We start from the raw sequence: 16,950 nt of genomic DNA on the forward strand, positions 1-16,950 counted from the left end.
TATATTATTTCATGGTCATGTTCTATAGTGAGAACAAAACATGGTAGGTCTATTGGTATAATACAAATATGTTTCATGGTCAGGGTCTTATATGCAAACAAACATGATGGGGCGAATATGCATATATATTTCGTAACCATGTTACTCATTTTTAGTTGCCATCTTAGTACTGGGCAAAGGTGTCAGGGATAGGCACATTCAATAGTGTCCAGGAGGTATTTGGCTCTTCAGTCTTTTTCACCTCAAGCACAAGGTCAATACCTTTAATTCTTCCCCTTGTATACAGGCCCTTTTCCTTTCTTAATTCACATGCCTTTTTGTTGAGGAGTGATCTGATCATTTTCATAGATATCGGTAGGTCTGTTTGTACGTTCGTATTTGAGCCATACACAGCTCTCCTGGCATCGAACACCTCATTTCTGTCTTTAATCGACATGAAAGCTGCAATGATAGTTGGTGGCCTTTGCGTTTCATCCGACTTTTTAACATTTTTAAATACCGAAAGTGATATAATACAAACAACAAATGACATAGAGCGGTGGGGTAGATCTCCTCCTCAGCACAATGTGTGAAGTCCATTTCTGGTTGTTCCACGCCCTGATGCTCCTGGAATATTGCTAAAAGTGGCGTTAAACCATACTCACTCACAAATGACGTAACTCAACACTTCGCTACGAACTAAGCTAGAACCATACAAATTCTAATTAAGTAAGGAAGTGTTTTCCGGAATCAGGAGGGACACTGACAAGAACCATAGGACTTTCAGATTTAAGGTTTTGATGCAGTGAGAATGTGTTTTAGGAAATCGACAAATTTAACACTAATAGCTTTGTTGCAAAACGACTTCAACCATGGAACTTTCGGATTTATAATAAGAAAGCGCAAATGACATAATACGAAAAGAGGAAGTACTAATGCTTTTGTTATAAACTAAGCTAGAACTATGAAACTTTGTGGTTTAAGATTCTGCTGAAGTAAACAAATTCTGTCCGGAACCGGAAGTGATTATTTCTTTGAGCAAACGGAACTACAAAATGTACTCTGGATCTACAGACACTGACAGAATGTATCTGTTGACTTTCCTCAATAAGACAAGACGTATTTACAACTTAAGGTTATTTAACTGAGCTAAACGATGGAGAACATTGGATCATTGCTGTCATTTTTCGTTAACCGAAAGTGAGACAATGCGAATTGGCATCTATCGCAACCTTGGACCTTAGACTGCTCACAGCTATATTTCTGATACGTTTCTCCATACTTAAAATCAGGCGACACTTTGCACTACACAGCAGACGTAATTAAAAAAAAACATTCAGGCTTTCAGTTTCAACAAAATCAGTATATGCGCTACGTGTCTCCTGATTGTCTGGTTTGTTTACATGCCGCCGCCCCATGCGAGAGTTCTGCTGCGTTGCGCCAGGCAACAAACAAACAGTTACTTTTTTTAAGCAAATTGTGTGAGTGGCGCCTACTGGCTTCACTTCACTTGACTTCATTGTATTCTGAAATATACTGAAATTAACAATTCATCAAAATTGTAGGTACACAAATTCACACAGGTTCAATAATTACCTTAGTTGGAGAAACACATTGCGGCAGGTTTTTTCAGGTTTTAAATAGTATAATTTGTCAACATGATTCTCAGTTTAAATACATTTGGCCACTTTCTGTATTGTACGGGCATTAGGGTTAATCTGGATTGTAACAGTGCTTCACAATAAAACAAGTAGTGGAATTCGTCACCAACTGCAGGAGGGTTACATAGATTATAGAGTATGATTTCTAGTGGTATATTTTTTACCTACAGTTTCAACTGGTAAGGCATGGCTTATGTTACTGGGAAGAAGTAAATACTTTTTTTTCAAATTCTGGTAGTTGTTTTGAACGATATTCTAAACAGGCATCATTATCATCTCATCATCATCACATTCATGCAGCCACGAGTGAAAATAACTCCTTTTCCCCGTCACGAGAAGAAAGAAACATGATATTTTTACGAGTCACATAAAATACTAGTATCCTATTTATTATATACTTTTTGTGTTGTTTTCTATTTGAAAATTAAATTATTTCATTACAAATGTAAAACCTTTTAACATGTTAAACGTAAATTCTCACTACCTAAGACACAGGGACGGTTCAACAACTCTTGTATTTGCGACTTGGAAAGTAGTTTCCTTGTCGCAAAATCTTAAAAAATATAAACAAAAGTATCAAAACATATTCAGGGTCACGAAAATTCTTTATCATACATTTCAATATGATTATATATACAAAATCAACTTTAACAAAAAATATTCTTGGAAATTAGAAGACCACTGCTGGAAGCGAAAGAATACACGCTGGTCGAGTAACAAAAATGGCGCTTTGAGTCTCCATTGACGAGTTAAATGAGAAATTTACAGTTTATAACAAAACATTTTCGAGAGAATAACAAACGGCAAGAAGTGATATTAACTCCATAAATGGCCAACTGTCATTATTTTGCCTTGTCAATGTGGAACTCACGTAAAAAGGACGTCAACAGTTTGTGTACGGGCTAGGCACTTACAATAAAGTGAGACAGTTGTAGGACAATATCACTTTTCTCAACTTCAGAAAACTTTCAGAAGTCTTTCACACTGAAGTATATTCATCACCATCTTAATCTTCATCTCCATCGTCATCATCTCTATTGTCTTCATCTCCATCATCAACATCATCTCCATCGTCATCATCAGTGTCGAGACAATCACGGTCATTCCATCTGATGCGCACGTAAAATCTCTTGCTTCGCCCACACTGTATTCCACGTGCACGTCAACCATCAATAACATTGAATTGTTTAATCATTTTAGGTGCCGAAGATATATGAATACTAGTATATGGACGTTAAAATCGTACTTGGAGCTGCAGGCTCCCATTTCAACGATCAGACACCAAGCCCTCGTCCTTTCCATTGAGACTTATAGAAGTGAATAGAACAGGGAACGCATCTTCCTGGGGCAAGAGCGTCCACTAGCCTATTATATATAGGTTTAATGATAATTCTATCCATTTAGCTATGATATAAGGGTAACGCTATTTTTCAGGGCATTATCATTTGCAGAAGTTCAAGGTCTTCCATTAACTGCCCGAAGAAGGAGGGCAGTTGAATAGGCCGAGGGCGAATCACATCCGAAACAAACATCATGTACAGGACAAAACGGCTCATTATAGCTAAAATGGATAGAATTATCACAAAACCACCCGCATGTTATCCGTAATGAGCGGGCCACTGTAACTTGATAATGCCCTCATATTGCTTGGCGACGGGCCATTATCACGCCCGTGGTTAGGTGACGTCATAGAATAGAGATAGGTGACGTCACGTTCAATAGTGACGGCATCTTGTTTGTTTATGACGTTTCCATGTTTGTAAAAGTGGGTCAGTAACACATTCGTGTTGATTGCAGTTAATGTTTCAAAACCGATATTGTTGTTTATCATTGAACTAAAGCATTTATCCATGACATAAGCTTATGACATAAAAACATGTGTCATACCCACTCTCCTACCCAGAGTTCCATGTGGCCGGCAGCCAGCTAGCATAGTACCTCTGCCACAGGCCAGCGCCATGTGACGATTCGTCACATCTTTCACAGTCCATTCAAGATATTGCATATGCTTTTCATCCGTTTCATGTTTGACAGGTCTACACATTTTCATAAACAAATGTCAAAAAATGGTTCACTTTCATTGAGAAAGTATGCAAATACGTAAAAATCTACTTGTTTTTGCGTAGTTATCCTATGTTTACATTGGTTGTACGGCTCCAGGTGCTGTCATCGAAGCCCAACGGAGAGCTAGCGACACGGTCATTTTGATGCATAAATATATATTGTCATGCAACTCACTGTCGCAGTTGTAGTAGCATATCTATATAGTTATGCAAAACAATATGTAAAGCGCCCCCAAATACTTGCATTAGTCCGTTCTATACTGATTTCTGAAAAAAAGCGTTTGTTTACAAACAAGAGAAAAGTCCGGTCACGTGATATGCAAATTAGCCTGTGGCAGTGGTGTTATGCTGAGTCACCACTGCGCCGGAGTGTGTGTCATACCCCAATGACATAAGTATGCAAATAAGATATGCAAATTAGATAACAGGAAGTGGGTCTTTTTTCGCCGGTGCACGTGAGTAGGTGTTTACAAACAACATGGATACCTTTGATGTTGGAGTCAATGTTTTTATAGATCAAAGGGGAAGTGCTACAGTGATATCCGTGTTGACAAATGGATATTACAGGTTACTGGTTGATGGTACCGAATATGAATGTAACTGTGATAAAGGCAGGTTATCAAAACTTCCTTGTGGCCAAAGTTTCATCATCGAAACGCCATCGTCGAGCACGGCGAAGCAGACGAGAACACAAAGCCGAAAGATGCCCAAGGAAGATTTCTGGCTGTTGAAGACGGCATGATCGATGGTGTGATCCTAGACAATCAAAACAAAAACACAGCCAAGAAAACTTTGTACGATTTGAAACTGCTCGATAACTTTCTAAAAGTCCAAAATGAATTTCGCCAAATGCACGAAATCCCCCCAATGAACTAGACACACTTCTCTGCAAGTTTTTCATTAGTGTTCGAAAAACAAATGGGGAAAATTATGAACCAAACAGTCTCACGGGTATTCAGAGCAGCATCGAGAGATCACTAAAACGAAGGGGGTATGGCTATTCACTCATGTCATCTTTAGAATTTTCACGATCACGGGAAGTATTAAAGGGGAGAAAAATTGAACTAAAGAAAGAAGGGCGTGGCAACTTACCAAGGAGAGCCGACCCGATTGGTGATGAAGAGATGGAGTCCCTGTGGCAGTCCGGATCCATTGGAATCAGTAATCCAATGAGCATAATATACTGTCTATGGCTCTACAACACAATCCATTTCGGGTTAAGAGGTGTCAATGATCACTACAACATGTGTTGGGGGGACATCACATTGCATGTTGATGGAGACGATCACGAATATCTTGAACTGTCCATGAGACAAGAAAAGAATAGGTCCGGTAAGAATCCTCGTGATTGTCGCGACGTTAGGCCCAAAATGTGGGCTAATAGTGCTGATCCCTCTCGGTGCCCTGTGCAGGTGTATAAGTTGTATGCCTCCACGCGTCCACTCGACGTCTGTCGAGATGACGATCCCTTTTACATCGGCTCACATACTTTAGGTATGTCTAAACCTCGCGATCAGTGGTTTATCCGCTATCGTATTGGGAAAAATAAACTTTCCTCCCTCATGAAAAACATGTGCGATGCCGCCAGTCTCCAAACATCGAAACGACTCACAAATCACTCTGCGCGCAAACACCTTGTGCAAAAGTTGAATGATAATAATGTTCCACCAAATCAAATAATGCGGGCCACAAAAAACATCCATTCTGTGAACAATTACTGCCATATTAATCTTGACCAGCACAAGTAAATATCCAACATCATTTCACGAAACACTCCATCCCACACTGTGACATCCCAGCTTGTTGATGAAACTCCCGCCATGCAGAGCGGCCCCTCGCGTAATGTCCAAATCGACAGTTGACAACACAGTCAGCGGTCTCAAATAATAAATGTTTCTGGTGGTGTCAACACTATGTTTGCTGGCAACATTACTGGTTGAAACATAACGATTAATCTCGTAAAACCACCAAGCCCGGTCCCAGTCAAAAGACTCCGTATTGTTATCGAAAGTGATAGTGACACCGACTAATGCATCTACTCTGACCTCTTAGCCGCGAGACATTCTTCAAGTGAGAGAGCGATTTGATTTGAAACTATATATTATAAGTGAACTTACACCAGAGATATAATCAGATTACACAGAATCGTTGTTGTTACCGTTATTAAAGTTTCAATTATTCTGCAAAAGTCTGTTCAAGTATTTTGTTTAAAATAATCCGAGGAACTTTTTTTCTCAGCAAAGGAATATGCCATAAAGGAGTTAAGAGGTTGTTTATTTTGGTTTACACGTCTATTGAAAACATGTATCACTACGCACGATCTATACGTAAGATTTCGACAAGTTGCTGATGTTAATGTTAATGCAATTATTCCTTAAAAGGGAGGCAAAAATGTGAAAATGATAAATAGAATTCATCACTCGTGTTTTTTAATATGGGAAATATCAACCTCGTCCCGTTAATCGGGGGGCGGTCGGGTAGCCTAGTGGTTAAAGCGTTCGCTCGTCGCGCCGAAAACCCGGGTTCGATTCCCGACATGGGTACAATGTGTGAAGCCCATTTCTGGTGTCCCCCGCCGTGATATTGCTGGAATATTGCTAAAAGCGGCGTTTAAATCATACTCACTCACTCACTCAGCCGTTAATCGGTATCGAGTTAAGAGGTTGTTTATTTGGGTTTACACGGATATGGAAAACATGTATCACTACGCCCGATCTATACGTAAGATTTCGACAAGTTGCTGATGTTAATGTTAATGCAATTATTCCTTAAAAGGGAGGCAAAGGCTCGGCAAATACCGATTAACTAAGACTCGGTTGATATTTCCCATATTAAAAAACAATTTTGCGAGGACACGAGGCCTTGTCAAGCGGGATCAGTAGACATATCTGTTCTTGTAGACCTCTGCGGCTTGAAACCTTCTCCACAAATTAAAATAGTTGGATTTGGCCGAAATATGTTTGACAAAGGGCAGTTACTCTGGCGGACAGACCGATGGATTGCCGCGAAAGGCAATTTAAAACAATTGTTGTTTTGCGTATATGTTGCTTCGCCACTGTATAAGAAACAGGTTTCAGTTGGAATTACATTGGCTGCTGTCACTGTCCGACTGACACATCACTTACCCTGTGACGTAAAAAATATTAATGCGCGCATTCCAGGAAAAAGCAATGTTTCGGTAATGTTTGTGAGAGAGGGAAAGCGATTTTGAAGCACAGAATTTAAGAATGACATTACATGATAAAGAGGTTATCACGCTTGTGTGTTTAGGGATGGTAAATATCCTGTATTAGGAATAAACACTATCTATATATTGAGACCCTAATGCAGGATATTTACCATCTCCAAACACACTCGCGTGATAACCTCTATTTCCATATAATGGGTAGGTTTCTCGGCAGGATGAAGCCAATGGATAAAAACGATATCCATTGGGGTCATATGCGGATAGTGTTTATAAACAAACATGGCGTCGCCCTTGTCATTCGGCAATCAAGTCAGAATTAACCATCGGGAATCTGTATAAACAAAAGGGATAATTGCTATCATTATCAAAAGAACAATATACTGAAAATCAGTGTCCAACAATTGCGACGTAGCTAAGGCATTTTATAAGTTTTGGCAACTTTGGAGATATAATTTCGAAAACAATTTTGCGAGGACACTAGGCCTAGCCAAGCGGGATCAGTAGACATATCTGTGCTTGTCGACCTCTGCGGCTTGAAACCTCACAAACTAAAATAGTTGGATTTGGCCGAAATATGTTTGAATTGTTACCTTGTTTCGTTTTGCCGCTGTGTGTACATCTGACTGCACTTAACGTTATGACAGGACAGGCCGACTGTCAACAACGTCTGAACGTGGCCGTGGCGTCTAATAGACTAGGGTTAGAATAGCTTCCCTTTGATAAAGGGCAGTTACTCTAGCGGACAGAACGGTGGATTGCCGCGAAAGGCAAGTAAAAACATTGTTGTTTTGCGTATATGTTGCTTCGCCACTGAAAAAGAAACTGTTGTATTCATTTCACGATAACAAATGCTCCCTAGAGCTGAAGCAAAGAACCTCTCCCCAGCGCGGGGCATCTTGGGATTGTGATATGGCGGTTGACCATCAGTGTTTATCACAATAAACTTTATCTGGACCATCCCGAGTCTGTTCGACTTATTAGGAAGCAAACACTACATTGGCGACGAACACTACAGAAACAGATTTCAGTTTGAACTATATTGGCTACTGTCACTGTCCGACTGACACATCACTTACCCAAGGCTCGCTAAATACAATGTTTATTCCTAATGCAGGATATTTACCATCCCCAAACACACTCGCGTGATAACCTCTATTTATTTTTATTTCATTATAAATTCTATCCATTTTAACAGTCGGGCAGTTAATGGAAGACCTCGGACTTTTGCAAATGATAATGCCCTGAAAAATAGCGTTACCCTTATATTAACCAATGATCCACCAACGTCATTAATTAATTATTTATTGGTACCGTCATCACAATACTCGTTGAATGACCCGTGCAGATCCGGGGTAGAATAGGTCTTCAGCAATCCATGCTTGCCGTAAAAGGCGACTTACGGGATTGGGTGGTCAGGCTTGCTGACTTGATTGATGATGCATGTCATCGTATCCCAATTGCGTAGATCGAGGCTCATGACGTCGATCACTGGATTGTCTGGTCTGGAAAATTGCTGAGTGTGGCAGTAAACAATTTGTTTACTTTTTAATTAAAAAATAGTTGAATGAATTGATTCCAACTTAATACGGTTCTCTAAGAAAGAGCAGGCATATTCAAAGAACACACTGTAACATCACAAAAAAAGGTTTGTTTCCATAAATTTATCTTTTCAGAAAAATCATACTACTTACACAGTAGTGGTTTGCCACGTAACGTAACCAAAGTGAATCAAAGACCTGTATGGTTTAATGAGCGATTTGCATAATGAATGATCATGGATTAGAAGGTGCAAAAACAGGTATGCCGTTTTCTTCGGTGTGTATTCTGGTGAACAAAGTGACACGTCTAAACACAGTTTTGTTAACTGTAATTGTTTAGGCTAGTTAAGTGTGCACACATCTTTGCCCAACATAAACACATGACGAGAGCACCATGACAGACGTATAACTTCCAAACAAGTTGTGGCCATTAAACCATACATTAATAACATGTTTAATCTATACCACTCAAAATAGGTTAAGGATCACCCCATTCCTTCAAATTACTAAAGTTAATCTGACATAGTACGACAGATTAACTATAGTAATATAAAAGAATCCAATCTATCTCATTAAAATCCGATCTTAGTTCTCGCTATCGCTAAACATTACGGGTCACGTCAGAACGACCTTTCATCCGACCAATTAAAGCGTGGCTTACCAGATCATGAAAGTGAGTCGGAATGTGTTTCCTAATCATGCAACCTCGAAAGCGTTAACACTGTGTATTCCGAACGACAGTTACGGCCCGTACGACTGATTCCGTCAAAATTATCGTCTATCTCTGCTTCCGAGGGATAAACATTTGAACGAAGGAGGCGTTGTACAGTACGTAGGAAGCACTGCCATACAATCTCAACCATATATTAGACATTCCGGACTGTTCGTTTGTTCAGTTTTCAAAAAAATTAATCGAGAACTGTGTCAACATATTTTTCAAGCTAGTCTGAAATGGAAGTCGCACGGTTGAAACGAGTGCCGTAAAGCTTGAGAAAGCTGCTTTCTAATTGGCATTTGTCGACTTCTTGTTTGTCATTTCAGTTGTCGGTCAAAGTTCGCGAAAGGTCGTTCTGACATGACCCGTAATGAGATGTCCTCAGATCTTTGTTTAGCGGCAGCGAGAACTTAGATCTGATTTTAATGAGATTGGAATCGAATGGTCCTTAGATTCATTTGAATTGACAATGAACAGACATGATCTATAAATGAATCATTTCAGCACTATTCGGGCTAATATACCGAACAAAAAGGGTTAGGGATCGTGAATATTTGGGGGGATATATTTTACGAAAGTGTGTGCTCAAACATAATTTTTCCCCCAAATATTTATGATCCCTAATTTTTTTAGGTTCATTACATCTATGCAGTATATGGTCAAATACAGTGAGATATAGCATCAGCAAATAATCAAATATGATCATCCTCACTCACCTATTCACCCATAAGACGAGCCTAGCACGGCACTTAGTCTATGTACACCTTATTCACACGTAAGCTTCAAGACAAAGACGTACAAACACAAATATGACTAGATATTCATATCATATCCTAAACTGTATCTGATGGTGATGTCCTCTGCACTATGTGCGCACTTCCGGGACTACTGGGCCAGCAATAAGCGGTATCTAATACATTGGCCAGCACTTGCGTAGTTGGTTCTTTGTTTAACGCCGCACTCAGCATTATTCCAGCATTATGACGGCGGTCTGTAAACAATCGAGTCTGGACCAGACAATCCAGTGATTGACATCATGAGCATCGATCCACGCAATTAGGATCGATGATATGCATCAACCAAGTCAGCGAGCCTGACCACCCGATCCCGTGAGTCGCCTTTTACAACAAGCATAGTCGCCTTTTACGGCAAGCATGGGTTGCTGAAGACCTATTCTACCCCGTATTTTCACGGGTCCGCCTTTTAAGACAAGTATGAGTTAGCGAAGACAAATTCTAACCCAGAAATTTTACAAAATTTCACTGGAAACCACGTGGCGCTGCACAAAGCTCGTACAACGTGGCGGACGATTCTGAAAACAATCAGTTCGGTGAGTGATGAGTACTTTATGTGACAGTCGTCAATATTCCAGCAACATGTCCGTGGGCAATAAACAACTCTTGTCTACACGTGACTGAGCTTGACCATCCGATTCCCCGTTGAGTCGGTTTTTACGACGCGCATTGCGTACTTCCCAGTGAGAAGGGCACACTGATATATGTATCCTGAACGAGACCAGTTAGGGATTATGACTCTTTTGGGGGATATTTGTTTGTTGTGAGGTGAGGTGAAATTGGGTTAAACGTTGCGTCCAAGATTATTGCACTTATATAGCGACGTGCATGCACGTGTGTGTGCGTGTGTGTGTGCGTGTGTGTGTGCGTGCGCGCGCTTGTACTAGTCCGGACTGATGCCGATTTATTGTGCTAGCCCACTGAGATACCATGCCGCAGTTTAACATCAATACCCCACTCAGACACAGTATACTGACTCCGAGCCGACCAGTCCCTGTTTTAGCCCCTTAATGCCGAGCGCCAGACAGGGGAACAACAAGTACCATCTTTTAATTGTTTGTAGTGAAGACAGAGCCCACAACGTCACAAAAATATCCCCAGGATATAATATATCAGTAATCATGTAATCAAGGACTGGTCACAAATACGCTTGCGTATCATAATCATGACAACATGGACAAGATCAACAAAATAGATGCACTATATTTTCAACTGCTAAGAAAACAAAGATAACAAGTAATGTTTTGCATATTATATGTCAGTAATATGTAATCATGGACTGGTCCAAAATACGCTTGCGTATCATATTTATAACAACATGGACAAGATAAACAAAATAGAAGCACTATATTTTCAACTGCTAAGAAAACGAAGATAACAAGTAACAAGCAAACAGAATGGATGCACGATATATACAACATCTAAAACAACTAACGACGCGACCATTGCATGAAACAACCACAGCTGTGACAGCTGGAAAAGAAGGGAGGTAAATACAGTTATGCAATGTACATTACAAATCTGCAGGTTATTTACACAAGTGTCTAACTAAAGTATTTGAGTACAGCTTTTGTAACAATTCTTCGACACACACGTGACACACATGACGAAGAGATAAAACAGATCATAACAGTGGTATTCAACATAAAAGAGTCGCCTTATCTCACAATAGTGTCACCCGTTACAACCTCCTTGGATCGGCGCAACGTCTTGTGTGTGCTGCGTCTCTTGGGTAAGTGTGTCACTTCCGGTGATGACTTGAGCGGGTACCCTGCTCTACCTGACCCCATCCTTCCCCCACTAGTACTTCCGGTTCTGCCCAAGCGGCGCATATCAGAACGGAGGCGCACAGGAAGTATAACAGTCGCAGCAGAGTTCAGGAGATTGCGCAGTTCACGACAGACTGTGTTTCCGGTTCTTCGAACTGACTTTTTCACATTCCGGACCCTTGAGCCGGTCTTTGATTTCTATTGGTAACGATAAATCAATCATTGATAACGCCTCGTAAATTTATAACGAAAGACTATCCTTTCCAAAATTCTAAATTCATTAGGCTATACTGAACTTTGGGCAAAGGCATTTAAACATATAAACGATGGGCAGTTAATATTGACTTTCGGCACAGCGACTGTCAGCCTGCGTAAGATTAGTTTTATTGCACTTTTAAACAGCAATATCCCAGCATCCGACGTTTAAAGGGAGTACTCCAATACGGGCCTTTGGAGTCAGGTGAAATGGGGTTTAACGTCGCGTCCAAGATTATTGCACTTATATACTCGACGTGCATGTACGTGTGTGTGTTTGTGTGGCTGCTTGTACTAGTCCGGACTGATGCCGATTTATAGTGCTAGCTCACTGAGATACCATGCCGCAGTTTAACATGAATACCCCACTCAGACACAGTATACTGACTCCGAGCCGACCAGTCCTTGTTTTAGCCCCTTAATGCCGAGCGCCAGACAGGGTAACAACAAGTACCATCTTTTAACGTCTTTAGGTATGACGCGGTCGGGGATCGAACCCCGGACCTTCCGCTCTCCGGGCGGACGCTCTACCAGTAGACCACGGAGGCGGTCGCCTTTGGAGTGATGAGCAAATATCTAAACCACTACCCTATCCAATTTCGGCAGACCTGAATCTAAATATATTTGAAAACAATCAGAGCACTCGTATAATATATATTACAATTTAAAATTTCCATTTAAATTTCGAGGATATTTTTATACATTTTAAGAACACGCTAACAACTGCTTTTGTGGCGGTGGTCCCAATGTCCTTAGCAGGTAAGCGCAAATGTTACTGAAACTTAACAGGTGTATAGTGGAAACTGTCAGTAACCGCCAATCTGAAATATAAACACAATCACACTATATACTCAGTGCTGACACAATAAATAAATAACTACCATAAAGTTTACAGCTGTACAGGTAATTCATTTCGACTGGTAATTCCGTCTTTTACAATCCGGATTGATTCTCACGAATTTAACAAACCTGTCTGACATGCTGCTTATCAAAGAACATATTTTTTTCATCCATGACCATTCGTGTTATTCCAGGACGAGCCTACATTCGTGACCAACTCGTGTTATCCCGGGACAAACCGAATAGCGATCTTCTTGCGGGTTACGGAAAAGGCGAGTGGTGACGAATGGCCTACATTCGTGACTAACTCGTGTTATTCCGTGATAAACCGAATAGCGATCGCCTTGGGGGTTACGGAAAGGGGCGAGTGGTGACGAATGGACAAGCCTAATGGCGATTTCCTGCAGGTTACGGAAAGGGACGAGTGGTGACGAATGTGCTATATCCATTCTTGACGAACTCGTGTCACTCCGGGACAAGCCGAATGGAGATTTCCTGCAGGTTACGGAAAGGGGCGGGTGGTCACGAATGTGCTGTATCCATTCTTGACCAACTCGAATGGCCATTTCTCATGAATCTGTCTGAGTAATAATCAGAAATGTATGGACGTTACACTTAAATAACACATACAAATGAACGAGGTCTTCAGCTTAAAAGGATGAAACAGGGATATTTCTTTATAACGGGTTGGTGTTTTTTTTATTTGAACTAATTCAAACGAATTGCCCACCTTTTTACTGGCCCTGCTTGTATTTGAGGTTGTAGGAGTTACGTCCCTTTCTTTGGGCGGCTTCCTGCCGAAGTTCAGTTTCCGTTTAACACGTGACATGACCCTCTCTGTTGGAAAAAAATGGTTTTGTCATTGTACATCAGTCGGTGTCAGTAAGTATATGTTGTATGGAAAACTGCAGACTGCATACATAACATAAATGTCCATTTTCATACCATACAATGGAGGCCTATACGTTTCTCCATGTATCGTGTTGCAACAATTTTACCGGTGTATGGTATCTGCTTTTGCTTACCTGTACAATACAGATACAATTTTCACACATTGACACAAAAGATGATTGAAAAGTAACAATAAGTCATGATTGTTTTTACACTGTGCTTAACATATATTGTATCTTACTACCCGGGCCAACACATTGGTCAGTGTGCATTGGAAGTGGATTTTCATTTGCCATATGGGGCGGTGGGGTAGCCTTGCGGTTAAAGCGTCCGCTCGTCCCCCTGCCGTGAAATATTTCTAAAAGTGGCGAAAAACCATACTCACTCATTTGCCACGAAAATTATTTCCCAGGCAGGTTTTAGCGAAAATCAGTAAAAAGACATCGAGGTGACATGATAATGAATGAGTGAGAGAATTTAATTTTAAGTAGCAGTCAGCAATATTCCAGCAATATCACGACATCCTGTACCTATCCGACCCTGGACCAGGCAAACCAATGAGCGAAGTCGTGAGCAACGCACAATTACATCGCCATTACACGCCATCAGCAGAGGGTCCAGAGCCCAAGATAACTTTTTGAGCAATTGAGTTTTCACTCTAGTGTTTCTATTTTAATTGGGTAATTTTAAGATTTAAAAAATAATGAAATAATGTTTTAGATGTACATTATAACTGTTCTAAATATAAAGGCCTGATTTTAAATTACTCGTAATTGGGTTTCGAAAATTAGCTCCTAAATGTTTACGCAAGCTGAAGAAGGTTCATTGGGTATTTACGCGTGCTGTTTTTATACATTTGAGTTTTTCATTTAATGCATGCGTTTCTGTAGGCAAGTTAATTGAACCTATTGAGTTTGTATTTTACGCAAATAAGCGGGTTATCTGAAGCTCGAGCCTGTCCACCCGATCCGTTTCAATCCACTCTACTCCACGGCTTGAGATGACACAATAGCACGGTGATATGATTCATACGGGAATATGCTACATGAGACATTATAATGTATTGAGTGATGAAATACTGTCTTAATCTGAAATACTGTCTTCCTTAATAACACTAGACACATGAGACAAATCAACAATAAAGTACACAATTAACAAAACGTTTGTCTTTTCTTGTGAAGTAATCAATTTCTCTCGTGTCTGCTCAGCTCATGAAAATATCAGGTCACGTAAAGAGATAACCGTTATTGGACAAGGAACCACAAACGTCATCTACAAACCACACACCCATCGACCCAGTGCTGTTGTTGCTGTCGGTGCGGGGAGGGGTGGTGTTGTAGTGTCCGTTCCTCCTCCCAGCCTCATAGCCCCGTGTGATGCGGCGCCCGGCGACCATCCTCACTTCAGCCACGACGCCGGTGCCAGGGAGCGGGGACAGATACACTGCAGAAGAAGACAGGGAACACGATCAGGACCTACTGTTTGATCAACATTTACCTTGAACACCAACAGCAGCAAGCAATGTGTCTGTAACAGTTGATATCGTCGTCGAACTGTCCAAGATAAAATGACGCAGGCTTGTGCTGGAGGAGCGATTGTGACGTCATATATCTATGGCGTCAGGAATGTATCACATATATCTAAATGTACCTAGCCATAAGAAATGAGTCTTATTATGTTTACGAATAACATCAGTATTGCTAATCCCAATATAGATTTCATTCGTAAATGCGAATACCGCGAGTATGTTAACAGATCACACAACAAAGAGTGACGTCATTTCTATGACGTCATCACAATCAGACGAACCTCCATGCCCGGGCTGCACGCGCGTGTAATGGTATCATGTAGAGATGTCAACCGGGATTTCACAAGGCACGAAAAGTAAGATTGGATGCAAATATTTATCATTGTTAAAATGATAAAAACAGTTCGTTTTTTATATGGCCGAAAAGCGAATACCTTGAGCCTTTTTCGCTTGAAAAAGTCTCCATATATTTCCTAAGACTCAAAGATTACATATGTCTCCATTTCATTAAGTGAGCTATGAAAAAGCGAGCGCTTGTTGGGAATTATAAAGCAAAACTACCATGTGTCATCCTTTGCCCTACTGTCCATATCTAACAATATCACCATGTTTGTTGGTTTGTTGTTTCAAGATGCAGAAACATGAACGAATCCATTGAAACCTTGAACAATCTAAATCTCTGAATACACGTTTACCTTTCACACCTGTAGGTAGAAAATACAACGTGGTGAGTGTGATATTGGGGAGGTTTTTGTTTGTTTGTTTTTTAACGCCGCACTCAACAATATTCCAGCTATATGACGGCGGTTTGTAAATAATCGAGCCTGGACCAGACAATAAAGTGATTGACATCATGAGCATCGATCCACGCAATTGGGATCGATGACATGCATCAACCAAGTCAGCGAGTCTGACCACCCGATTCCCTTAGTCGTCAGTTGCTGAATGTGTTATATTCTTCCTATTGTCTCGCAGTCGGGTAGCCTGGTGGTTAAAGCGTTCGCTCGTCACGCTGAAGACCCAGGTTCGATTCAATGTGAAGATCATTTCTGGTGTCCCCTGCCGTGATGTTGCTGGAATACTGCTGAAAGCGGTGTGAAACAGTGCAGTTACAGCAGTCGTGGTGAATACGTAACACTGCTCATTACGTTCAGATGATTGCGATAACAGGTGAGGTGAAATTGGGTTTAACGTCGCGTCCAAGATTATTGCACTTATATAGCGACGTGCATGCACGTGTATGTGTGTGTGTTGCTGCTTGTACTAGTCCGGACTGATGCCGATTTATAGTGCTAGCTCACTGAGATACCATGCCGCAGTTTAACATGAATACCCCACTCAGACACAGTATACTGACTCCGAGCCGACCAGTCCTTGTTTTAGCCCCTTAATGCCGAGCGCCAGACAGGGTAACAACAAGTACAATCTTTTAACGTCTTTTTGTATGACGCGGCCCGGGATCGAACCCTGGATCTTCCGCTCTCCGGGCGGACGCTCTACCACTAGACCACGGAGGCGGTCGATTGCGATAACAAGTGCATCAACACTTTGAACCTGTAAATCTTCGTCGTCGACCTGACCTATCTCATCTGAATAGGCCTTACATGGAATTTCCTGCTTTTGATGTCATTAAAGTTAGATCACATGTCAAGCAGTTGTAGTTAGGTTTGTGTTGATATTATTCAATTGAACTGCTATCACCCAATACTAAGTCATGGAATTCTAAGCCT

At 40.9% G+C, this 16,950-nt stretch overlaps 1 protein-coding gene across 3 annotated transcripts in view; it reads right to left on the minus strand.

Moving 5' to 3' along the window:
- Positions 1 to 10,871: 10,871 nt before the first annotated feature.
- LOC124150607 (nucleolar protein 16-like) overlaps positions 10,872 to 16,950 on the minus strand; it is a 37,296-nt gene continuing 31,217 nt past the window's right edge. The window contains exons 7-8 of one of the 3 annotated variants that reach the window (XM_046522558.2): positions 13,532 to 13,638; positions 10,872 to 11,904 (exon numbers count right to left, since the gene is read on the minus strand). In XM_046522558.2, coding sequence (XP_046378514.1) covers positions 11,596 to 11,904; positions 13,532 to 13,638 — 416 coding nt within the window. In that variant the 3' untranslated portion in view covers positions 10,872 to 11,595. Of the gene's footprint in view, positions 11,905 to 12,391; positions 12,783 to 13,531; positions 13,639 to 16,950 lie in introns of those variants that run through there. The other 2 variants (XM_046522559.2, XM_046522560.2) reach the window with 2 other exon arrangements.

Source organism: Haliotis rufescens, unplaced genomic scaffold (genome assembly GCF_023055435.1).
Source record: "Haliotis rufescens isolate VD_foot unplaced genomic scaffold, xgHalRufe1.0.p SCAF_75, whole genome shotgun sequence".
In the NCBI taxonomy this organism is placed as follows: Eukaryota; Metazoa; Mollusca; class Gastropoda; order Lepetellida; family Haliotidae; genus Haliotis; species Haliotis rufescens.